This window comes from Vombatus ursinus, unplaced genomic scaffold (assembly GCF_900497805.2).
Source record: "Vombatus ursinus unplaced genomic scaffold, bare-nosed wombat genome assembly UNPS02015175.1, whole genome shotgun sequence".
Classification (NCBI taxonomy): domain Eukaryota; kingdom Metazoa; phylum Chordata; class Mammalia; order Diprotodontia; family Vombatidae; genus Vombatus; species Vombatus ursinus.
Window position 1 is genome coordinate 7,459,721 of NW_020954953.1, and position 26,959 is coordinate 7,486,679.

The 26,959-nt window shown below is 36.3% G+C and overlaps 1 protein-coding gene across 2 annotated transcripts in view; it reads right to left on the reverse strand.

The window, feature by feature from the left end:
- Window positions 1-26,959, reverse strand: part of LOC114031490 (radial spoke head protein 3 homolog B-like) — an 80,770-nt gene that overhangs the window by 33,623 nt on the left and 20,188 nt on the right. For both annotated transcript variants that reach the window (XM_027846583.1, XM_027846584.1), the window contains 6 exons: window positions 20,825-20,966; window positions 12,989-13,134; window positions 11,008-11,211; window positions 9,498-9,660; window positions 4,956-5,042; window positions 1,304-1,671 (listed from right to left, as the gene is read on the reverse strand). In XM_027846583.1, coding sequence (XP_027702384.1) covers window positions 1,337-1,671; window positions 4,956-5,042; window positions 9,498-9,660; window positions 11,008-11,211; window positions 12,989-13,134; window positions 20,825-20,966 — 1,077 coding nt within the window. In that variant the 3' untranslated portion in view covers window positions 1,304-1,336. The remainder of the gene's footprint in view (window positions 1-1,303; window positions 1,672-4,955; window positions 5,043-9,497; window positions 9,661-11,007; window positions 11,212-12,988; window positions 13,135-20,824; window positions 20,967-26,959) is intronic.

Sequence of the window (26,959 nt, forward strand, 5' to 3'; positions counted from 1 at the left end):
ACAGTGCCTAGCTCATAGTAAGTGCTTAATAAATGCTTGTAGATTAATCAATTACAAAGGAATTAGGAAGACAAATGGGTTGATATTTTTATACTGCTTTGAAATCACCAGATAAATGAGGCTTATTAAAGGGCTATCTACAAACATATATAAAGCAAATTAGTATTTCCCAGAAAAGATTGTTTAAGCACACTCCGGTCACTTCCACATTATAGCAACTCTTTGGGAGATTTGGAAATTATCAGAAGATTTCAGCTATCTCTTAAAATTAATTTGGTCTAAAGATAAAATATTTTAATAGGAGGTAGTCTCTAGAGGTAAAGTCTCCAGAGAAGTTAAGACTAGAGAAGAAAAGTCAAAGGTGAATTCCCTGAACCCACATGTTACTGCTTCCTTTAAACCTCACAAACATCATTTGGCCAATAGCTTTCAGGATTCCCATCTGATTCCTATATCACATCCATGTATTCTCATGTAGCAGTAAACCATGCTATGTAGCAAGGATGAACCTGACAAGTTTAATTTCACTCACTGATTTTCCATGCCTTATTCCACAGTGTGGGAAATGTTGATATATTTGACTCCACACCATGTATCTAGGTCAAGATAACAAAGTATCTATTAAATGTCCAGTAAAGGACATTTGTAATGATTTTTTTTTGCATTTATCAGTTAGAAGGACCCATTTTAGGGAAAATTATAGTTCATATAATTCTGTATCTGGAGTATTTAATTTAAAAAAGAGATTGCTTAAAAATGTAGCATTGCAGATGGGGCTCGTAGGACCCCCCAAATCATATGTGCATATTGAAAATGACATAATCTGCTCAATTTTAATGGAAATTAGGTACAGTGCTTAGACCCTTAGACTAGGGAAACCATTGTGACTTTCACTCAAGCAGAGTTCTATGACAAAAACTTCTGAATTAAGTACTCCTTTTAAAAAAGAGAAACTAAATGGCTAGCAACATTGATTTGCTGATATAAATTATAGCTAATAAAACAGTATTAAACTGTAAATTAAAAGGATAGAGAAAAGGCAAAGCATGTTATTTGCAGATGGTGGTAGTAGAGAAGTCTCTAGATTAAGAAATTATTCACTAATAGACTTCTCCTAGATATTCTTGCAATATCCTCCTACCTTTATAAATATCTGTTCACAATTTAGTATTTAGATTTGTTCTATTCTTTTGTTCTATTTTATTTGTCCAGTTCATAACAGATAAGTAGATAAGAAGATACTGACCTAATGGAACACAACTTCTACGAATTTAGGGGAACAGAAACACTGGATTATCGTTACCTGATTATTTGATGGTTTGGCTGTCCCTTGGTTTCATGGCTCAATCTCCTCAGATGGTACTTTCTCTACTGATTTCTTCTTCTCCAAAGATGCACTTTTCTCCAAGGAATCCTTTTCTGTAGACTGCTTCCTTTCTGCAGATGGCTTCCTCTCCATAGACAGCTTCCCTTCTGCAGATGGCTTCTTCTCCAGGGAACCATTTGTCTGCTGTGAATCCTGTTGGTTGACATCCTCTATGACTTGTTCAGCTCCTGTTCCCAATGATTCTTTCCTTTCTTTGTCATTCTCATCAGGGATACTCTTTGACTCTTTAACTCCAAGCTGTTCAAACATTTTCAACCTATTTTCAACCACGTCACGAATCATCACTACAAAGAAAAAATATGGATGAAAGATGCTATAAGTAGACATGATAGAGGTTTTGCATTTTCAATATTAATAAACAAAAAGTTTACCAGCACCTCTCTCCCCCAACTACAATGTACTCCACTTTATTATGAAAAACAGTCTATCATAAGGATATTAAATAAAAGTAATATTTTTTACTATTGGTCCTTACTAGTCCAAATCATAAGATCACAGAATTTGAACTAGGAGAGACCTTAGAGACCACATGCAATTATATATAAAGGTATTTAGACCTAAATATAATACTGAATTTTATTAAGATGAATCTAAAATTTTTTTCTGAAGGAAATGCTGAGTTTGTTTTGCTTAGTACTAATACTTCCCTTAATCCATCTTTCCCTTTACTATTTCCCTTTCTCCCCTTTCCTTCCTATTTCCTCGTTGAGAGGAATCTGTGTGTGTGTGTGTGTGTGCTTCTCTTCTTCTTTGGACAGTTCAAATGAGAGTAAGGTTTGTATCAGCTGCTCCCCTTTCCTCCTTGCCTCTACTTGTGTACACTAATTCTGTAAGATAATTTCCCCTAACCTTCTTCTTCTTCTTTTTTAATCTTTTGTTTTGTTTTGGTTTGATTTTTTGGTAAGGCAGTTGGGGTTAGGTGACTTGCCCAGGGTCACATGGCTAGTAAGTGTCAAGTGATCTTGACAATATGATCTGAGGCCGTATTTGAACTCAGGTCCTCCTGACTCCAGGCCTGGTGATCTATCCATTGTGCCACCTAGCTGCCCCCTAATCTTCTTTGAGCTTACACCCTTCTCCCCCTTCCCCACCCAGTATTATTCCTCTCCCCCTCCTTGTCCATTCTTAAGGTCATTAACTCATAATAGAACCACTCCCAGGCCTTCTGTCTAATTAGACTCCCTCTACAATGAACCCTGAGGATGATCAGAGTTGGATACAGGTATCGCCTTCCCATATTAAAAAGTAAGCAGTTTATCCTTGGTCAGTCTTTTATCATTATTTGTTTGTGTAACCTTTTAATGTTTCTCTTAACTCCTGTATTTGAACTTCAAGGTTTTTACTTAGCTCTGGTCTTTCGTTAGGAACACTTGGAAATCCTATATTTCATATAAGGTCCATTTCTCATCCCCACCTCCATAACTATATTCAGTTTTTCTAAGTAAGTTAATCTTGCCTAGAAGTCTACACATACTCTTCCTTCTGGAATATCATATTCCAAGCTTTTTGTGAGGGAATTATGGGAATTGAGTAAACTACAGTGACTCCATCTTGTGACTCAATTCTGGATCTAGCTCAGTTCCTTTTCTATTCAATCATGGGTCTAGTTCAATTTCTGTCTTGTGAGAAAACTTTGCTCAATTATGGGAACTGACAGAAAACTTGATTGTATTGTTTAAACCTACCCCTGCGTGGCTGGGACTCTGGACCATCTCAGCCTATTGCTTGGAGACCTTTAAGGACTTAGGTTATGATGACCAGAAACCCAGTCAGATCCAAAGATGGATCCAAGGAGTTTTCTCACAATTATACATCTCAATCAACCCATATGTCTTATCTGAAAACTGGCCCCATATCGACCAATCAGTTATTGTTCCATTCTCTTCTGACCGAATACAGGCACTTGCAAAGAGGGGGACAGCTCTTTTTCTGATTTTAGGGAACTGCATCTACTCGCTCTCCCCCCTCCCAATACTCACTCATTCCCTCTCCCAACTCAGAAAGCCCGTAATCTTTCCTCCAGTTAGAACTCAGATTACCTAATCTTGTATCCTGGTTTATATCCTACTAATTGTTTATTTTTAATGCATAAATATCTGTCTTCTCCTGTATTTGGGGTCCACTGCCAAGCTGAGGAGGCTTTAATAAAATTCAATATTCCCATACTGACTTATAGCCAATTCCAATGGTTACGCAATTCGCTTGCAATGCTTAATAAATGGGTATACTAGGAAGCTCGAAACTTTGTTTCCTTAGTCATTTCAGATTTCACCCATCACGTCTGCTCCTTTATAGTAGAGGTTGTTAAATCATGTGTGATTCTGACTGTGGCTCCTTAGTACTTGGATTTTTTTCTTTTTGGATACTTATAGGATTTTTTTCTTTGACCTAGAAGTTCTGGATTTTAGCTTTATTGTTTCTTTGAGTTTTCATTCTGGGCTTTCTTTCTGGAGGTGCCCATTGGATTTTTTCTATTTCCACTTTGCTCTCTGGTTCTAAGAGATCTGGGAAGTTTTCTCTTAGGATTTCTTGAAATATGTCTAGGATCTTTTTTTGGTCATTGTTTTCAGGTAGTCCAATGAGTCTTAAATTTTTTCTCCTCAATTTATTTTCCAGGTCATTTGTTTTTGCTATAAGATGCCTTAAATTTTTTTTTCATCTTTTGACTTTGTTTTAATATTTCTTTTTATGACATGGAATCATTGACTTCTATTTGGTCCATTCTAATTGTCAGAGTTTTTTGCTTGACCAAGGTTTTATATCTCTCATCTTAAACTGTCCATTACCTTTCCAATTCTTTTTTCCATAGCTCTCACTTCTTTTCAAATGTTTCCTCTAGCTCTCTTTATTAAGGAAAACACTTTAAACTTTTTAAAGAAAATTTTTGCTCCACTTCTTTCAAGAATTCTAGCTGAATGTACATACAAGCTGTGTTTTTCTTTGAAGCTTTTCTTGTAGATGTTTTGGGATCATTTTCTTCTTTTGGGTTTATGTCTGGAGTAACCTGTCACCATAATAGCTTTTTGATACTGGGATTCTTTATTTCTTTGCTCATTCTTCCAGCTTACTTCCTAACTTCAGGCTGTGTTTGGGCCAGGCCTGAGCAATTCTGGAGGTGAGTTCTGGGACGGTCTGTGGTTGCTTTCTTGGGGTAATGAGTGTAGTATTATTTCAGTTTCTTAAAGACAGTTCAGGTTGGGGACCTGAAAACTTTCAGTATTCTCAAAGTGTTCTGATCTGAGGCAAAGTCCAAAACAAAGGAATCACTACTCCCTCAGTCTGAGCTTTGCAAGTGTCTGACCTGGGTTTGGTTCTGAGCAACAGCAGACTGCTGCTTGAGTCAGCTACTACCATCCAGCTGTGACGCTCTAGAGGTTCAGAGGGATAGAACTGCAAGCTTCCCTTCACTCTTGGATTCCTGCCCTGGTTATTCTTCTGCAGGATTCTGACTGGGCTAGAAGTTGGAACTAAGACTCTGGTCTGCTTCTGAAGGAATGAGCTACACAGCTGCTGCTTCTGAACATGTACCCCTCAGCACACTGCTTAGGGCCAAACAAAAATAACTTACTGTCAAGTACTACTCTTCCCACCGTTTGGTATTCCATTGTCTTATCTACTTCATGCATCAACCAGGGTAGAAATCCAATCTCAATATCTGTAAGACAAGAAAAATAAATTCTAAAAATGCAATTTGAAAAATCAATCATTCCTAGAAGACAGGAGAATCTGTGTTTTTTCTAATATAGGAGTATATAGTCACCTACAATAATGAAAGTTTCCTTAAGACAGTAAGGTTAAGCAACTGAAGAGAGAATAAATACCTTTTGCCTTTTAGGTGAAGAATACTCTGGTCAGTTTTTTTTCTGTTACACAAATCAAACTTACTCAAATATGAAATTAGACTTAAGGAATATAGAATTTTAGAGCTGTCAGGGATCTTTAACAAACATCTAAACCCTGGGGTTCTTAATCTTTTTTTTGTGTCATGGATTTCTTTGGCAGTCTGGTAAAACCTACAGTCCTCTTCTCAGAGTAACATTTAAAAATGCATAAATAAGATTACAAAGGAAATAAAATTTGTTAAAAAAAAACCCCAGCTACTAAAATATTTTCCCATCCACATTCATGGAACCCTTGAAGTCTGGGTGTCTATGCAACCCCGCTTAAGAAGCCCTGATCCAGCTCAATGCTCTTACTTTATTGTTGTTGTTGAGAAGTTTTTCAGTTGTGTCTGAACTCTTCATGACCCCATTTTGGATTTCCTTGGCAGAGATACTGGAGTGGTTTGCCATTTCCTTCTCTAGCTCATTTTACAGATGAGGAAACTGAGGCAAAGATGATTAAGTGACTCGCCCAGGGTCACACACAGCTAGGAAGTGTCTGAGGTCAGATTTAAACTTAGGTCTTCCTGACTCCTGCTCTCTGTCCATTAAGCTGTCCCATTCTTACTCTATAGATGAGTAAATAGACTCAAAATAAGACTAGGCAGGTTTTATTTTCTTTATCTTACCTGCCTCTCACATTGTTGTGCATAGTTCTTTGTATAGCAAAACTCACTTAGGAAAAATGTATGCTTTAGGGTATTTTTTCTTTTTTTAAAGTGTTTTGTTGATTCTTTAAAAGAAAACAAAATCTGTTATTTCCCAGCAATTCCCTGCCTGTCAGTTACATCACTCAAAAGAACACTGCTTTAGAACAAAGCATGGTTAAACAAAAACAAAACCAACAAAAACAGAATGGTAAGGCTATTTTTCCAAGGATGGTAACAGACACGAACTAGGGGTTACACAAGGCCCATTCCAACTTAAGACTATGATTCTTGTGTATGTATTTTTACTAAGAAATCACTATGGTGTCATCCTCTTAATCCTATCAGCCAAATAGGCAGGACTGCTAATCAAAATTCGGCACATTAAACACAACTGAATTGGGGAAGGAAGGCAATGAAAGAATATAATTTATTTAAACTTATTTCTCATTGTCCAGACTAGACTGAAAGGGTGGAGTTTTTCTGATCTTGAGGTACATGTGGTATCTGTCCAACCAGCCTTTTGGACTGGATTAGAAAGCGGGACTTTAAAAAAAAAAAAAAAAGACAAGTCTGGAAAATAGCAACATCAAAAAATGGTCAGTTCACTTTTGTTTTAAAACAAGGTCACAGAATCATAGGACAGTAGAGTCAGAAGGGATCCTATAGACCATCCAGGCCAGCACCCTCCCATTTTATAGATGAGGAAACTGTGGCTCAAAGACATTAAGTGACTTGTCTATGATCGCCCAGATAACTGTTCCTGGAGTCAAGACCTGACTTAGTAATGACAAACAGGAAGTACAGTGATTCCTTATGCTCTATGCCACTGGTGTAATTTCCTATACTTTTCTGGAGGAATACCGGAGTGTTTAGCAAGGGAGAGTTTATATAGATAAGAATTCTGTTTGAGTTAAAAGCTATTTGATCACATTAAAACCTAAACTATCAGGAAAAACAGTCTTCTGGCACTCTCAGGTGTTTAAAACAGCTCTGAAATCCTAAAACAGGTCGTGGGCAGTGGAAGCTGGCATGGGATGGGGATGGGGCAGGAAATTTTGGTAGCAAAGTAGGTCCTGGACAGCAAACAACAAAGAAATCATCATCAAAGAATTGAAGACCCAAAGATTATATCTTACATCTTATAAACAGTAAAAATGAGAAAGAAAGCTTTTGTTAGTCTTTTCACTGAAAGTTGAGAAATGCAGGAGAATTAACATAAGACAAAAAAGGAAAAGTAAAGAGAAGAGGAAAGAGAACACTGAAGATTAGAAACACTGGTAGCCATGGCTGAAATAAGAAGTAGAAGCAGTAAGAAACAGACACTATGGTAAGAAAAAAAGAGTTGACTCTGAAGAGAAGATGGAATATCTCTAAAATGAAGCTTGACTTTTCTCACCTGTAAAATTAGAGGGGAGAATACATTTAAGGTCTCTTCCACCATAACAAGAAAGCAAAACAAAAAGAAAAACAAACAAAATCTAGAGGACTTAAGTAACTAGTCAAAAGGTAGCTAAATAGGAAGTCCTGAATTGTACTTATCTTTGGCTTTCAAGGTTCTGTCCTTTTCTTGTTCGGTTCAATGTCTAATCAACTAAAGAGGAATTGAAAAACCCAAAGCTGGGAGAAATAGCTAATAACAGATGATAGAATCGGGATCCAAAAAGATCTGCTCAACTTCGTGAGAAAGCTATTCACCTCTTCCCTATCCACTGCCTCTTCAGTCCCTTGCAACTGGGCTTTGACACTCCAATGTTGCATTGAAACTATTCTCATATATTAGCAATAACTGCATAATCAACAAGTCTACTGGCCATTTTCAGTAGTAATCCTCTCTGAGCAACTTTTTGCCCTTCCATCACCTCCTACTCTTGGGTATTCTCTCCTCCCTTAGCTTCAGAGACGTCACTTTTTTTTTTGGTTTTCCTCTTTCTTTAAGCACTCTGTCTTTCACTCATCTACTGATCGATTAATGTGGAAGTTTCTCAAGGGAATGTTCTTAGCTTCTTCTCTCTCCATCTGAGAGAGGTCACGTTAGACCTTTCCCTCTTCTCATCCCCCAATCACCTCACCAAAAAAAAAAAAAAATCATCTTTCTAAAGTCCAGGTCCAATTACTTCACTCTCCTACTGAAAACACCTAGAGTTTCAGTGCTCTCCAGGATGAAATATAAATTCTGTAGTCTACCACTGAAGGGCCTTCACATGCTCTCTCCCATATATCTTACTAGCCTTATTTCACATTATTTCCCTTGACACATTATATGTTTAAATTAAACTGAACCAGTAGCTACTTTTTGCCATCAACACACTACCCTTCACATTTCTATGTATTTGCAGATAAGACAAAATTGGGAGGAATAATTAATTCAGTGGGTGACAGAAGGAGGATTAACAAATATCTTGACAGGCTAGAAAAGTGAACCAAATTTAATAATGAAATTCAATATGGATAAATGAAAACTGTTACATTTAACAACTTCCCAAGTACAGAGAAGCATGACTATTCATCAGTCTATAAAAGATCTGGGGTTATAACTACCTTACAAACTCAATATAATTTGTGTGAGATGGTAGTTAAAAATTTGCATTGAAAGAGGCATAGGGTACAGGACTAGGGAAATTATAGTTTCCCTGTACTCTTTCCTAATCACATCCCACTTGGAGTATTGAGTATTAGGCAACACATTTTTGAAAGGACACTGATAAGCTGGGGACAGTTAAGAGGAGAACAACAAGTATGGTGAAAGATATGGATTGCCATATCATTAAAGAAACAAAGGATAGTTAGCCTGGCCACCAGAATGCTTAGTGAGGACAAAGGAGCTACCTTCAAGTATCTGAAGGCCTATCTTACAGCAAAGAGAACAGACTTGTTCTGTCTGGTCCCAAAGGGCAGAAGTAGGAACGTGTGGAAGTTGCAGAGGCTCAACCTTAAACTTGAGGGCACAACAAAAGTTCTCTAAAGTGAACTCTGGAGGCCATGAGTTCTCTGGACCAGATGATTTCAATCCAAAGCTGCGTGGACCAATCACACTGCAGGAGAATGTTGTAGAAGAGATTCTTGCGCAGGACCCGATGGCTTCAGAAGTCCCTTCTACCAATTTTGAAAGAGGAGGTGACCTGAACGAGTCAGTAGATCAAAGACAGAGAGCTAATGCAGAGGGAGATATTGAAGGGTGAAAGGAGGTAGAGAAGGAGAAATGAAACATAGTCCTAAAGTCAGTCATGAGGAAATGGGATCAAAGGCATAGCTGTTAGACAGTTAACCTTGCAAAGAACAATGCTATCTTTTCCTCTGAGAAATAACACAAATGAATGAAAAAGCATTTATTCAATGCATACCTTATGCTAGTCACTGTGCTAAAAAGACTAAGGATACAAATAAGACAACACTTGCAAAAATCAACACTGATTCATCAAGGTCAGCTAAAAACCCATTTTTTTTTTCCAAAATGAAAAGGGTATAAAGATGAAATTAATTTATTGTGCCAAGAGTACTATACACAAATTATTACATAATATTACTGAAAATTAGTGCTATTTGGGAGCTAACATATCAAAACACAGAACTGCAACAAACCTCTTTCTATAGGATCATAGAAATAACCATTATCTCTGAGATTGCCAAAGACAGATGGAAGGAGGTCAGCCAAGTAAATCTTAGCATATGCTCGAGCTGCAATTTTCTGTGAAGTCTCATTCTGTTTGTGTAATACTGCTAGTTGTTGCTGTCTGCGACGTTCCTGCCAAAAAAATAAAAATACTAATGAAAACTTGTGTTTACATAGTGTTTCAAGGTATACCAACAAGACTATTGTCATGAAATTTATTCTCTTAACTTTTATTGCTGCTCCAAATATAGAACCTGGTGAAGAAAATGTACTGAAGTTGTTGAGGCCCTACTTTTATCAAATAGAAAGTAGGGTATCTGTTTGTTGAATGTTCATATTTCTTATTAATGCTATCATATACAGCATATGTAATCGTTATTTCAACCTGGCCTACCTACTTTACACGAGCATGCAATATAAAATTTTAAAATGAGACTCATTACTCATGCAGCATCCAAGTATATTGGGTACTATTCTCCTCTTCACATAGGGGAGAACACTGGCAGTAAGCTTTATTCAGTAGAAGGGGTAAAAGGTCTCATTCTATTTCCATTTTCTAGTTATAACAAAGACTAAAGAAACAGTACTGTTAGTTACTTGAAGTGGTGCTTCATGTATCTTCATCTTTAGGACATGTCCTATTTATATTCAATGATGACTATTTTAATAGTCATTACCACATGCTTTCTGTGTGTATAGAAAAAAAGTCCTACAAAGATAAAAGGAGGATGGGAAACATGGCCCAAATAATCACAGGTGGAAATAATGCTCTGTTCACTATCCCTGCCTCATTTTAAGGCTTGTGACCAGGGTTTTCCTTGAATGTTGAGCTAGTTGACAACATACACAATGGTCCAACAAAATAGTACTAGAGTACTGTTCAATAAGTTATCGATTCAGTGCACTTAGGAAGTTATAGTTTCTGGTGGTCTGAAAAAGGTAATGAAGCTTCCAAGTGTATATCACCAGAATAGCCTAAGCAGTAGGAGAATATGATTTATTTATAAGGATCTAACAAATAACATTAAAATACTTCAAGTTATACCAAACAGAATATACAAGAAATAGATTATTTAACAAATAATATTACAAACAAAGCTTACAGAATAGGGGTCAATATATCTGATAAAGACATAGTTGCTAGTGCTTCACAGTCTCTACCGAAGCACTGACTAGGAGACATTATGGTCACACATTCAATGTCTTGGATTTTCTTTTTTGTGGAATCCAAGGCTAAATTAGAACTATATAGAAACTCAATTCAGGAATCCTATAAAAGGAATCTTCATTTTATAATGAAGTTCACAAAGGGCACTGTGGTCTAAGTGTAGGGGAGTGAGCTGGCCAGTAAGTATCCCAGGCTCTTTCTTTCTTCAACCAGTCTTCAAATATTTCCAGTTAATACAAGAATCCCCAAGTAATCTGACGCACAACAGCAGAAGGTAGGAACAACAAAGGGAGAGCCAAAGGCCACCACACCTTCTCCTTCTGGTGGCGCCTCTCCTGTTCTTCGAGCCGCTGGACTTCTGCAAGTTCCAGATTCCGTAATTCTTCGAACCGCTGTTGATGCATCCGTAGTTCAGCCAATTCTTCTTCTTCCAGGACTTCCAGCAAAGCTTGTTCAATGGTCTTTCCCACCAAGACTTCCAACATCGGCTTGACTTCGATGTCAAAGTTAAACAGCTTAGGAAACCGAAAGAAATTCGCTGTTAGCTTCACAAGTTCCAACCTTCATATAGCAGAACTATTCTATTCGCAGATACTTGAGATATGAACCTATCACAGGTAAGTTAAATCCACACAGAGATGCATGATAACATTTAAAACCTTTAAGATGTAATTATGTAATTCAAGGAAAAACATCTTCATTTTAATATTGCTCTCTCTGAGAGATCCTCACATCTTATTAGTAGCAGGGATGAAAAAAAACCTCAGCAATGTCTAGTAGTGAATGCCCAAGTGGTTGGCTTGCTAATCTCCTCTGTATGCCTATACTCTGAAATCTTTAACTTTACCTCTCCTATTTTCTTAATAGTAGTTGTTTGGGGTTTCTTTCCCCAAGGGTGCATTCAACCCCCTCAAAGTCATCATATTTACGCATTGCAAAAGAATGTGAACACTGCAATGACTTTAAGATCCTTCTTAAACTATACGGGATTATTCTAATTGCAAATCTAGCTTCACTTGCATCTTTAGTGCAGAATGTTCTTCCTTATTTATTACTAGACTAAATTTAGTACCTCACTAAAATTTTAGAAAATTATGCTAAGACCATTTTTGAAAATAGAGGTTTTTGAATGTCATCGAAATCAAATCAAAACCACATAGTGGAAGCCATTTCTAGGCATGCCTGGATCAGACAGCTCTAGATAATCTGAGGAATGAAATCCAGCATATTGTATGTTTCGGTATAAGAACTATTACTTGTAAAGTGTCTACACTTGCCTCCAAACTTCCCCCTTCCTGTCAGGGGCCCACCATCTTGCCAGTCAGTGACGTCTGCAGCCTCACTGTCATCCTTGTCTCCTTACACTCACCTCACATATCCACTCCTCTTAGCTGCTAAAATGATTCTCCTCAACGTAGGTCTCCCTCCCCCTTCTCCTTTGTTGAGTACTCTGGTGATCACCTATTACATGCACTGAGCACGTTGTCTGGCATGTAGTAATCAAATACAAGTCCTTTGGTTGGCATTTACAACCTTGGCCCTTTGCTAATTTTCCAATCTTATTCTACTTATTCTGTTCCTTGGATTTTATGATCCAGCTACAATGGCCTACTTATAATTCCTCACAGACATTCCATCTCCCAGCTAGACTTACATTTTTGGATGTGGCCAACGAGGCATGTAGGAAGCACAGTAGATAGAGTGCTGGACTTGGGGTCAAGAAGACCTGAGTTCAAATCCTGCCTCAAATATTTACTACTTGGGTGACTTTGGGCAAGTCACTTATCCTCTTTCTGTCTCAGTTTTCTCATCTGTAAAATGGGGATAATAACATCACTACTCTTAAGAGTTACTGTGAAGATAAAATGAGATATAAAAAGCACTTTGGAACTCCTAAACTTCCAAATAAATGTTAGTTATTATTTATCATCTCTGTACCTCTGTACTAGCTATCTTCTATGCCTGGCATGCTCTCCCTCCCCATCTCCACTTCTTACAATCTCTGGCTTCTTTAAATACTTTACTCAAATGTCACTTCCTGCAGGATGTTTTTCCCTCTGACATTATATATCTTGTATGTGCTTATTTATTTGTAAGCTCCCTCAATAAAATGTAAACTTCTTGAGGGCAGGAATTTTTTTGGCCTTCTTTGTGTCCCAAGCACTTAGTATGTTGCCTGGCATGTAGCAAGCACTACATAAATGCTTGTTGACTGACAAACTCTTACTCAATCTAAATATACTTTATGAATAGAAACACATAACTGATAGAATACTGAAAAGTTTACCATACCTCGCCTTCTAGTATTTGGGTGGCTACATCTCTGCCAGTTTTGGCTGGGATAAAGAGTGGTGTTGGTGGTCTGTCCAGAAATGCATCAGTTTGACATTCCATATCAACTTCTATTATGCGGTCAGCAAGCTCTTCTAGGTATAACTCTAAGAAAAAAATACCACAAACATTTATTAAGTTTTTGGCATACTCTAACATTAGGAGCATTATTTGAAATTTTAATGAATAAGAATATTATCCTTCAAATCAAAATGATCAAATGTGAGATCCAATTTAAAGACCCAATTAAGTTTTCATATATATATTCTAGGGGATGACATACTTAGTTTATGGTATTTATTAAGTTGTATGTGCTGAGCACTATAAAGGGGTTGTAGTAAGGGAAGATATAGTAGTAGATAGTTAATAATAGTAGTATAAGAGGCAAATATATAACGAAGGATGGGAAGTTAGCCAAATGAACATACAGGAATGCAGAACTAGCAGGTCCAATGTATAGAATTATGACAGATTTTCGACACTTTTAAAAGAATATCACTCATTAAGCTACCTGACGTTACCTTTTCTCCCTGGCCCTTAAATATATAAATTTGATCAAATCTTAGCTCAGAGAGATATAAGGCTCATTCTGGTATATGGTTCTCATAATGTGAATAAATTCCTAAAATTTAGCTTTCACAGGATGAAATGTCAATAAATTATCCTGGTAGAATTATAAGCACAGAGGTGATATGAGTACACTGAGTCTTAGTCTCTGATTTTGGGTTATGTGACACAGACCTGGGCTTTGAAGTGGGGAACTAAGGCACTCTGGTCAGAACAGGGTCTTTCCTCCAGAGGGAAGAGGATGATACATATAATCATTCGGTGACTGACGAATCAGAGATAGTGCTATTGAGCACCAAAGGGATTATATCACTCAGGGTGGTATATTATAAGTACCTGGGTTCTGTTTCCTCGAAAATGATGTGATTGTAAAAAGCGTAAGGTTGTTTAGTTAAGTCTCGAAAAGAAAACAGTGCAGTCCTGGTAGAACTGGTCAGCTCCTGTCACATGTGCTACGGCCACCCAAGATTCAGGACAAAAAATACTGAGTCAGGGTGGGGAACTTGTGGCCTGAAGGCCACAGGTGCCCTCTAGGTCCTCAGGAGCGGCCCTTTGACTGAATCCAAACTTCACAAGAACAAATTCCCTTAATAAAAGGATTTGTTCTGTAAAACTTGGGCTCAGTCAAAAGGCTGCACCCGAGGACCTAGAAGGCCACAGGTTCCAGTGCAGAGGCTGCCTTTATTAAATGTTAATAACATATTCACTGTAATCTTTATTTTAATAGCAGTAAATTATAATTAGTTATGCTCCCTGCAAGTATAATTAAGCTGGGATTCTCTTCTGTTCCTGGAAATACATAACTACACTGCAAGAGTTGGTATAGTACAATGAAATTTAAGGAACAGAATCTATTGTATTACTGGGAAGAGGTAAAGGAGAAGTGGAGAGATTATAGAATTAAAACCTCAATAGTTTTATAATTCTAGAAAGATATTTTTAAAAAATAGTTAATTTTTATTTTTCAACATTCACTTCCATAAGATTTTGAGTTTTAAATTTTCTCCCCCTTCCTCTTTTCTCCCCCCCCAAGATGGTGTGCAATCTGATATAGGCTCTACTTATACACTCATATTAAGCATATTTTCCCATTAATCATGATGAAAAGAACAATTAGAACTAATGGGAGGAAGCAAAAGAGTGAAGGAATAAAACAAAATAACAAAGGAAAAGGAGGGCAAATGGTATATTTCCATCTGCATTCAGATTCCATCGTTCTTTCTCTGGATGTGGATAGCATTTTCCATCGTGAGTCTTTTGGAGTTGTCTTAGATCCTTGCATTGCTGAGAAGAGCCAAGTCGATCAAAGTCAGTCATCTAGAAAGATATTTTTAAATGATCTCGTGTAATTTTCCTGAAAAACATTGCTTCTGTGCCTTTTTTTCAAGTTAATACTGTAATTTAAATTAGCTTTCTAAACTGTATGTTCTAGTTAGCATCTTCGTTTATAAGGGTCTCAAGTTTTTTTTTTATTTTGTTGCATATTCTGTTACTTCTGATTTGCTTTCCAGAATGTAAATTTTATTTCTCATATATTCTCTGCTTGTATCTGAAATTTCCATCACATTCTCCATATTGTTGATATTCATTCTCAATTTATCTTGTTCTCTTTTACTGATAGATTTCTCATTACAGAAAGAACCTCTCATTTCCTGCTTTTGAAAAAAATGTATCCTTTAAAAATTGATGGCATTGTTTTAACAAATTTTGTATTATTTATTGGAAAACTGACCAAGTACTAAGACATTAAAAGCCTCAAACCAAATGCAGAAAAATAGAAATAGCAAATACATCCTTTTCAGATCATAATGCAGTAAAAATTATATTCAATAAAGAGCCATGGAAACATAGATTAAAAATTAATTGGAAAGTAAATAATCTAATTCTAAAGAATGAGTGAGTCAAAGAACAAATCATGCAAACAGTCAATAATTTCATTAAAGAGAATGACAACAATGAGACAACATACTAAAATTAATGGGATGTGGGCAAAGCAGTGCTTAGAGGAAATTTTATATCTCTGAATGCTGACATTAATAAAACAGAGAAAGAGTAGGTCAATGAATTAGGTGTGGAAAAAAAAAACAACTAGAAAAAGGACAAATTAAAAATACCCAATTATATACCAAACTGAAAATCCTGAAAATCAAAAGAGAGATTAATAAAACTGAAAGTAAGAAAACCACTGAACTAGTAAGTAAAAGTAGAACCTGGTTTTATGGAAAAATCAATAAAATAGATAAACTACTGGTTAATTTGTTTTTTTTTTAAAGAAATTAGAAAACCAAATTACTAGCATCAAAAATGAAAAGGGTGAATTCATTACCAATGAAGATGAAATTAAAGCAATCTTTAAGAGCTATTTTGCCCAATTATATGCCAACAAATCAGACAATCTAGAGTGAGATGGATGAATATTTGCAAAAATATAAACTACCCAGATTAACAGAAGAGGAAATAGAATACTTAAATAACCTTATTTTTGAAAAAGAAATTGAACAAGTCATCAATGAACTCTCTAAGAAAAAATCCCCAGTACCAAATGGGTTCACAAGTGAATTCTGCCAAACATTTAACAAAATTAATTCCAATACCATATATAAACTACTTGGAAAAATAGGCAAAAGAAGTACATTTCCTTCCTTTCCCTTGATAAAAATTGTTTGTTTGTATCTTTACTTTCTATTTCTTTTGTTTTTTGCTCCAAATTACATGTAAACATTTTTAACTTTCATTTTTAAAATTTTTTGAGTGCCAAATTCTTTTCTCTCTTCCCTCCCCTTTCTTTGAGAAGGCATGCAATTTTATATTGGTTATACATGTTCAGTCACGCAAAACATTTCCATATTAGTCATGTTGTGAAAGACAATACAAAAAAAACCAGGAAAAACAGAGGAAGTTAAAAAAAAACATGCTTCGATCTGCATTCAGACACCATTAACTCTTTCTCTGGAGGTAGATGGCATTTTTTATCATGAGTCCTTTGAAAATGTCTTAGATCACTATATTGCTGAAAATAGCTGTCAATCACAGTTGATCATCATATGATACTGCTGTTACTGTGTGCAATGTTCTCCTGGTTCTGCTCACTTCATTTTGCATCAGTTTATGTTAAGTCCAGATTTTATTGAAAGCATCCTAATTATCATTTCTTATATCAGAACAGTATTCCATCATAATCATATACCACAACTTGTTCAGCCATTCCCCAATTGATAATCATCCTCTCAATTTCCAACTCTTTGCCACCACAAAAAGAATCACAATGTTTTTGTACATATAAGTCCTTTTCCTTTTTTTTTGGCTCTCTTTGGTATACAGACCTAGTAGTACTACTGCTGGATCATAGGTATGCACAGTTTTATAGCCCTTTGAGCATAGTTCCAAACTGCTCTCCAGAATGGTTGGATTAGTTCACAACTCCACCAACAATGCGTTAGTGTCCAAATTTTTCCACAACCCTTCCAACATTTGTCATATTCCTTTTCTGTCATATTAGCCAATCTGATAATATAAGATGGCACTTCAGAATTGTTTTAATTTCTACTTCTCTAATCAATAATGATTTACAGTACTTTTTTATATGACTATAGATAGCTTTGATGTCATCATCTGAAAACTGCCCCTTCATATCCCTTTGATCATTTATCAATTGGGGAATGACTCATATTCTTATATATTTGACTCAGTTCTTTAAGGTCTTTATCAGAGAAACTTGCTATACTTTTTTCCCTCAGTTATCTGCTTTCCTTCTAATCGTGGCTGCATTGGTTTTGTTTGTGCAAAAACCTTTTCATTTAATATAATCAAAATAATCCATTTTACATCCCATAATGCTTTCTATCTTGTCTGGTCATAAATTCTTCCCTTATCCACAGAACTGACAGGTAAACTATTCCATGTTACCCTAATTTGCTTATAGTATCACTCTTTTATATCTAAATCATGTACCCATTTTGACCTTACCTTGGTATACAGTGTGACATGTTGGTTTATACTTAAGTTTCTGCCAAACTTCTTTCCGGTTTTCCCAGTAGTTTTTGTCAAATAGTGAGTTCTTGTTCCAAAAGCTTGCATCTTTCAAACACTAGATTACTACAGTCATTTCCTGCTGTGTATTGTGCACCTAATCTTTCCACTGATCTGTCACTGTTTCTTAGCCAGCACCATATTATTTTGATGATTACTGTTTTCTAATACAGTTTGAGATCTGGTATGGTTAAGCCACTTTCCTTCACATTTTTTTTTCATTGATTCCCTTGGTATTCTTGACCTTGTATTCTTCCAGATAGTTTTTGTTACTATTTTTTCTAGCTCTATAAAATAATTTTTTGGTAGTTTAATTGGTATGGCACTGAATAAGTAAACTAATTTAGCTAGAATTGTCATTTTTATTATATTGACTCAACTTACCCATGAGCAACTAATATTTTTCCAATTGCTTAGATCTAACTTTATTTGTGTGAAAAGTGTTTTGTAATTGTATTCACATAGTTCTTGGGCTTGTCCTGGCAGGTAGATTTCAAGTATTTTATATTGCTTACAATTGTTTTAAATAGAATTTCTCTTTCTATCTCTTGCTGCTAGACTTTATTCATAATATATAAAAATGCTAATGATTTATGTAGATTTATTTTATATCCTGCAACTCTGCTAAAGTCGTTCATTATTTCCAACTAGTTTTTTAGTTAATTGGGTACTGGGGTTTTTTTCTTAGAGAGTTCATTGATGGCTTGTTCAATTTCTTTTTCAAAGATAGGGTTATTTAAGTATTCTATTTCCTCTTTGGTTAATCTGGCCAATTTATATTTTTGCAAATATTCATCCATTTCACTTAGATTATCTGATTTGTTGGCATATAATTGGGCAAAATAGCCCTAAAGATTGCTTTAATTTCATCTTCATTGGTGGTGAATTCACCCTTTTCATTTTTGATGCTAGTAATTTGGTTTTCTAATTTCTTTTTTTTTTTTCAAAACAAATTAACCAGTGGTTTATCTATTTTATTGATTTTTCCATAAAACCAGATTCTAGTTTTACTTACTAGTTCAATGGTTTTCTTACTTTCAATTTTGTTAATCTTTCTTTTGATTTTCAGGCTTTTCAATTTGGTGTTTAATTGGGGATTTTTAACTCGTCTTTTTTCTAGTTTTTTTTTCCCCACACCCAATTCATTGATCTGTTCTTTCTCTGTTTTACTGATGTCAGCATTCAGAGAGATAAAATTTCCCTTAAGTACTACTTTGGCCACATCCCATTAATTTTGGTATGTTGTCTCATTGTTGTCATTCTCTTTAATGAAATTATTGACTGTTTGTATGATTTGTTCTTTGACTCACTCATTCTTTAGAATTACTTTCCAATTAATTTTTAATCTATGTTTCCATGGCCCTTTATTGAATATAATTTTTGCTGCATTATGTATGATCTGAAAAGGATGCATTTGCTATTTTTGTTTTTCTGCATTTTAATGTCCTAATACATGGCTAGCTTTTGTGTAGTACTTCCATGTACTTCCAGTCCAGAATTTGTTTTGAGTTGTTTTTTTAACGATGTCTGAAGGGTAATTTGGGAAAGCACAAGCAATTCCCTGCCTTTATTCTGTCATCTTGGCTCTGCTCCCACCTTCACTTTTGTTTTCAAAAACTTCCTCAATTGCTTAGCTAACTTTTTCCACAGAATCTTAAGCCATTAGATCTTATTTCCCCTTTCCTTGAACATTATGAAACATGCTCCTCTAAAACCTAACGTTCCACACTGCTCTGCCCAACCCCTCGTGCTACGACTGGATTTCCCTTCCTCTTGTATAGTTCTAAGATGGAACAGGTTCTTCCCCTCCACTATTCCCATTAGTTCTACTTAGGCAACCAATTCCTCCTTGTTCCTTAAACCAGGCTCAGAACAGCATTTCCTCTTTCACTTCCTCTACTTTTCTGAAGAGTGAAATCATAATTAAAAGCAAGTCAAGAACTTATTAGCTGCTTTACGTTGGGTCAGAGTGAGCTCCAACAGATGTCCAGACGGTTGAAGTTCCACATCACTGAAATACCATGCTTTTGTAAATGTTTGTGATGTCTCCCAAATTCATCTGATTCTTCCTTCTGTCACTCCATTACTTTAAACGGTCAAGTGAGCAGTCCTTTGGAATGGCAGTCATCCTACTTCTCTCTGGCTCATGCCCCACTGTCTGCTCTTCTTCTTAAGTTGGGGGCTCTGAGCAAGTCTATTGGACACACAGCATTGACTGGACACAGCCTTTCCCAGAAAGACAAGGGGAAAGAGAAAAGCAAAGAGGCCAAGGCAAAAGGGCAGCCTAAACAAGTTACTGGGGTTTCATCTATTCATAACTAGAACAAAATTAAAGAATTAGAATATCATTCTAGGGGGCGGAGTCAAGATGGTGGAGTAAAAGCAGTGACTTGCTTGAGCTCTCCCCCAAATCCCTCCAAATACCTATAAAAATGGCTCTAAACAAATTCTAAAGCAGTAGAACCCACAAAAAGTCAGAGTGAAACAAATTTCCAGCCCAAAACAGCCTGGATGGTTGATCAGAAAGGTATATCGTGCCAGGCGGGGAAAAGAGTGCAGTTTAGCATTGGCACACAGGCCTCAGCGAACCTGGAGCAGGCCTCAGAGGACTAAATCATGGGCAGCTGTGGCAGATTCCAGACTTTTCAACCCATGAATGCCAAAGACATCTTAGAAGGTCAGAAGGAAAAGTCTCTGTCTACAGTGAGAGAGAAGCACAGGGTCCCAGCCCCATTCCCCAAGCACAGCCCTGGGGCAGCGGCTGTCTCTGGAGCTTCCAGCCTAACCCAAATGGCAAAAGAGGTTCAAAAAGCCAATGAGGAGAAGAATGCCCTAAAAAGCAAAATTGGCCAAATGGAAAAAGAAGTTCAAAAGCTTACTGAAGAAAATACTTCCTTAAAAATTAGAATAGAGCAATTGGCAGCTAGCGACTTTTTATGAGAAATCAAGACTATAAAACAAATCCAAAAGAATGAAAATTTTTCTCCCCTACTCTGACCAGCTAGCCCTACAATACTTAGTACAGTACTCTCTGCACACAGAAGACACTGAAAAAAAATGTTCATGACATGAATTTTAAGTCACCAGAGAAACGGTCTGTATATCAGATGCATGAATAATGTTGTAAACAGGCTAACATAAATTAAGGGGATAGAGTGTAAAAACAAAACAAAAACAGTGATTTTTTTTGAGGTGATATACCTGTCTGTACATCAACATGTTTTCTGCCTTCTACAGGTTCAGGACTTCTTAGTCGAAGATGTTCTCTGGCTCGCTTTCTGGCAAGAGCTTTTCTCTTGATCTCTTGCTGTCTTTGGAGTTCAATGGGATCGGGTTGAGTAGTCTGTAAAATGATGTAAAATTTTTGTTAACTTAGGATTAAAATAAGGTAAATGACAGGTCCTAGATTGTTTCCCCACTTCTCATCTTTCATTGATTAACCTGGAAGCCTAAATGGTAACCACTGGAAAGAATGCTTGCTTGAAAACTTGTCAAAACACAGTCTCCACCTGCAAGTCTGATTAACAGGCAGATTCTTAATAACTTTGGGTGAGCTGATATTCACACCCAAGCAGTAAGAGCCAATGACAGAGCAAATTAGAATGCTATATCAACTCCTCAATATTCCCTGACCTTGCTGAGGCCCAAGACTCCTTCCCACTTCTTAGCCCATGCTGCAGGCTTGCCACATGTGGTGTCCCATTCCCTTTGCAGCTTCCCTTTAGGTACTATTTTTACCCATTAAGCTCTTTGAAAGAAGGGACTGTCTCATTTGCTTGTTTAGTATCCTCAGCATCTGAAACATACTAAGAACTTAATAAATGAATCCCTCTCTTTTTCTTATTTATCTGACACTTACTAGCTGCGTGACCCTGGGAAAGTCAATTAACCTGCTTGCCTCAGTTTCCTCATCTGTAAAACAGGGATAGCACCTTCCCTCTAGGGCTATTGTGAGGATCAGATAAGATAATAATTGTAAAGTGCTTAGCACAGTGCCTGGCATGTAGTAAACACTACATAAATGTTAGCTATTATCTATCTATCTATCTACGGGTAGAAAATATCCCCACCAAGTATTAACTGGGAAAATGTATCAACATTTGTCCTCCACGTATCGAAGCCTAAAGTTTCTGATGGGGATTCTTCTGAAGTTAAAGAACAATGCAAGCAGAGCTATGACTAGACTGGGACAACCAGGCCTTTGGTGCAGTGTGCTGAATTAGGGTTTAGCACCTACTGACTTACCAAGATATTTTTAAAAAAGTAACTTACAGCCGCTGGGTGGAATCCCCCCCACCCCCATATGGTATCCTGGGGTCTCTGTCTCCTACATCTCCTGCCCAAATGAGCCCATATTTAATGTATTTCCTTGGGAATGGTTTCTGTTAGTTGTTCCAGGCAAAAAATAAAATGAATAAAAAATCTTGTTACAGTTCTGAATAAGAGGGCTTAGACTTGGGCAAGCTGATTTGTGTTTACAGGTACAATGTACAGTGACAGGTACAGTGAAAAAAGGGAATAATTTTAGTCAGAAGTCACCAGTGTGTACCACTCAAACTGTGATTTTTTTTTGTTGTTGTTTTTTGCTTTTTGATGAGGCAATTGGGCTTAAGTGACTTGCCCAGGGTCACACAGCTAGTAAGGGTTATGTGTCTGAGGCTGGATTTGAACTCAGGTCCTCGTGACTCCAGGGCCGGTACTCTTATCTACTGAGCCAGCTAGCTGCCCCCTCAAACTGTGATGTTGAAAGAACAGAATATCTTGGTAGATGAAGAAGACTCTTAAGCGCTTCCCCTTAGTGGCAATGGCCAAGCCAACAACAGAGAGGATTTTTTAAAAGCCTTTCTAGAATGTAAGTCCACTTTTTAGATGAATCAGAGCTATACTTGGAGATATCTGCAGGCAACAGTGGAGAACTTTGGAAAGAACAATAGAAATTTCTGGGAATACTCAGGAAACTAAAAGGGGAAGAGAGAGAGAGCTGTTTATTGAAAGACTGTTTTCTTCAATATACTAACAAAATTTTCTTTCCTCTAAGTGCTTATGTCTTAAAGCATATATCACAATTGAGGATGGAGATTAGAACACAGGCTGTCACCTCCCATGTGAGACAAGTCTGGACCTCATCAAGTATTTCTTTACTGATCTATAAAATGACTTATTTAGATTAGATGATGTCCCAGGTTCTTTCTAGCTCTAAACCCTATGATTCTATTTATAGTCAATTAGGTGATGATTTTCTCCAGATTTCCTGGGTAGGGGTTACAAGTCACTGAATAAAATTCCTAAAGTTTACCCAGGCCTTTTATGTCATCATGATCCCTAAAACAAAGGTTATAATTTGGGGGCTCATCTACTATTAAAACACATATCTTCTGCATTTGATGTAGTCATTCTTGGATAACACCCTTGTAAGCAAACTATGATAAAAATGGCAATATTATCCAAACTATTTTATAGATTTTTAATCAACATCAAAGTACCAAAGGGCTCATAACATTAGTGATAATTATGAAGGAAAAAAACAGGGGGACCTGTACTTTCAGATTTTATAATACAAAGTGGTAATTGTCAATAATACTGTCTTCTAAGAGGTTAAAAAAAAGTAGTTATATGTAAAAGAATAAGTAATACAAAATCAGAAGCAAAGACATATAGTAGACTAGCTTTTGATAAATCCAAAATTACTAAATACAGAAAATGGGAATTACTATTCAATAAAAACGGATGGGGAAATGGTATTTAGTTTTCACCTCACAACACATAACACCAAATGAATCAAAAACAGAAATATAAAAGCCCATCATTTAAGATTAGAAGATGGAGTGCAAGTGCTAAAAAGAATTCTTACAGATTATTTCAAAGAATAATTTTTCTCTATTACATTCTTATCTCTATTTAAATCTACATATTTATATGTGCAAAGACAAAGATACATCTTCTTCACCTCCCTGAAGAGCTAGCCCTTATAGCAAAGAAAAGGAGGGGGAAAATGGTCCAGAAAAACCAACCAACAAATCAACCAAGTCTGACAGTATTACATTCATTGTTCCACATCCACAGCATCTGCAAAGAAGGGAGGTGAATTTTCTCATTGCTTCTTTGAAGCTAGGTTTGGTCATGACAATTACAAAGCATTTTGTTTTCTTACCCTTTCCATCTACATTGATGTCATCACTCAGTATGTTGTTTTCCTATTTCTGCTTATTTCACTAACATTAGTTCATGTCTTCCCATACTTTCGTTTTTTTCACATTCATCATGTCTTATACCACATCAATATATCAGTATATTCATGAACCACAAAGTGTGAGTCATTCTCCAAACAATGGCTATCTACTTTATTTCTAGTTCTTCATTATTTCAAAAAATGTTGCTATATTTTGGTATATATAGGAACTTTCTTTTGAACAAGAACCTCCTTGTGGTATATGCCTAGCAAGTAGAGTCTCTGTGTCAGAGTAGGGACATTTTAGCTACTTTATTTGCATAATTCCAAACTGCTTTCCAAAAATGGTTGTACCAATTTACAGCTCCATCAACAATGTATCAGTGCGTCTATCTTTTGGAACTCCTCCAATGTTGACTATTCTTGTCTTTTATCATTTTTGCCAATTTACTGACTGTGAGATGAAACTTCATGGTTGTTTTGATTTGTATTTCTCTTCTTATTAAAGATTTGGAGCATTTTTCAGGAACCTACTTTGGCAAAAATAAAATTTAGATCACTATCTTATGCAATTTGACACAATAATGAATAACTAAAGTGAATACACAGGACTGAACATTAGAGGGCATACGATTCATTAGAAAAAAAACTAGAAGATAACTGGAGAGGGAAAAAAATCCTATCAAATTTCTTGGGAAAAGGTTTGATATATGAAATAACAGACAACTATCAGAAATGTATATATTTATGTATACACACACACACACATAATCAAAAGCCATTTCCCAGTAGGTAAGTGGTCAAATGAAATGAAGAAATAGTTCTCAAAAGAACTGTAGACTACTAACAATCACATGAAAAATGTTGTTGTGATTTCACCTTGCTCATTTGCTATTTTTTTGATTTGAAAGTTAACAATTTTACTTAATCTTTTTGAAGAATCAGCTTTTTTTTTTATCATTTTCTATGTTTGTTTTGGTTTCCAACTTATCTATTTCTCTGCTAAGTGTTAATATCTTCTCTTTTGTGCTTATTTTAGATTCATTTGTTGGCTTTCTCTAATTTGTTAAAATGCATATTCAGTTCATTAATCCTCTTTTTTTCTTTTGTTAATACATGTTTATAAGGATATGATTTTTCCCAAGATTTGCTTTATCTACATCCCAGAAACTTCAGTGTGCTGTTTCATCATTATCATTTTCTTTCATATAATTATTGTTTCTTTGACCCATTTATTTAGGATTTCATCATTAAGTTTCTATTTGGGTCTGTCTTTTGTTTGTGGTCCTTGAAACAATTACTATTGTTATTGTGTTGTGGGTTATAAAAGATGTATTTAATATTTCTGCCTTTTTACATTCCTTTACAGTATCTTTGTGCTCTAATACATGGACATTTTTTTAAGTTCTATGTGGTGCTAAGAAATATGAATATTATTTTGAAGTCCCATTGAGAAGATGCCATAAATCTTTTAGTTCTAATTTCTCTAGCAATTTCATTCCGTATTTTTCCTTCTGTTTATTTTTCCTTTGGACTTATCTAGAACTCAGAAAGGGACACACAATTCCTGACAAAATCGTGTTACTATCTATGTCTTCTTGTAGCTTAGTTAATGTGTTTTTTATGAATTTGGATGCTAAGGTATTTAGAGTGTCTAAGTTTATCACTGATATTGGGCTTTGTTTATGGTTTCTTTCAACATGATACAGTTTCCTTGTTTAACTCTTTTTATTTTTTTTAAAGTTTGTATTTGTTTTGTCAGATAACATGACTGAAACTCTTACTTTTTTGGATTCACTTGATACACAGCAATTTTTTTCCCCCAGTCCCTTTGGTTTTCCTGTGTGTGTCTCTTTTTAAAAGGTGTTTCTTGTAAGCAATAGATTGTAGGATTTTGTTTTCCTAATCTGTCACTCTTTTTCATTTTATTGGATTGTTTAATTCACTCATATTTAAAATTATAAGAGTTAGGTTTATATTTTCCTCCATTTGTCTCTAATATTAGGTTTTTTTCAATTTATGATTTTTCCCCTATTCCATTATAAACACAGAATTATGTCTCTCCAGTTGCTTTAGCTTAATCTTTTTTTTTTTATAAAAGCCCTATTCCCATTGGTTCTCTTCCCCTCACCCTTGATCTCCTCTCCCATTTGTTGACCCCATTTTTGTGTTCCCTTCCAGACAGAATTTCTCTCACTCTCTTTATTATCCATCCTCTCTTTCTGTTCTAGACCCGCCTCTATTTCATTACCCATATACTTAGCTAGTCCCTCTCTATTCTCTGCATTCCCATGGAGTCAAAACTTCCACGGTATACATTCTGGGTTCTTTCCTCTAAGCAGTTTGTGCCATTGCTTTGTAGAAATATCCCATTGTATTATCCTTTACCATTGTCCCACAATCCCAGAAAAATGCCAATATTTGCAGGCAACAGATAAGATGCATGGCAGTCCCTTTTCCCCCATGCCCCTGATTACGCAGCCTACCAATGACCTATATTCTCCCCTGGTCACTTCCTTCCCATTTATTTAAAAATCTCCCTAGATCCATCCCCTCCTACTCCCCTAGGTGCCAGATGCCCTGAGGAATCCAACTCCCTCCTCTCCTGAGTCAGGCTGAACAGTCTTTTTGAACACCAAATCCCCACAGACAACACTTAGCATATGCTCCCCCTTCTCCCTTTACCAAATAGCTCTTTTCACTCATAGGAGGATTCTTCAGTGGAAACCCACCCCCATTATCAAAATAAAACTTCTCTTCCCTCCCTTCCTTTCTAACCTTCCATCTTCTTCGCTCTAGGGTCTTCTCTTCCTGAGAGTCCACAGGGATCACCTTCCCCTTACTGCTAGCCTTTGATGTGACCCAGGCATATCACGTACTCACCTCTATCCTTCTCCTCCTCTCCCCCTTCTATGCACCCTTCCATTTTGTAATGCAGTCCCACAAAAGACACTGATTCACCTGTAGGCAGGGTGTCTCAAGGTTCTGTCCATAATGCCCCAGGCTCACTCTTCACCATTACCTCTGCCTAACTTCTGCTTTCAACTTGTCTCTTTCTGTACATTTAGAAAGAAGTCTCTTACTGGTCTCTGCAGTTGTTCTGTTGTCACTGGCTGCTGTATTCATTCACCCCACCTAGATTTTGGTTGATTGAGGTATTTGAGAAG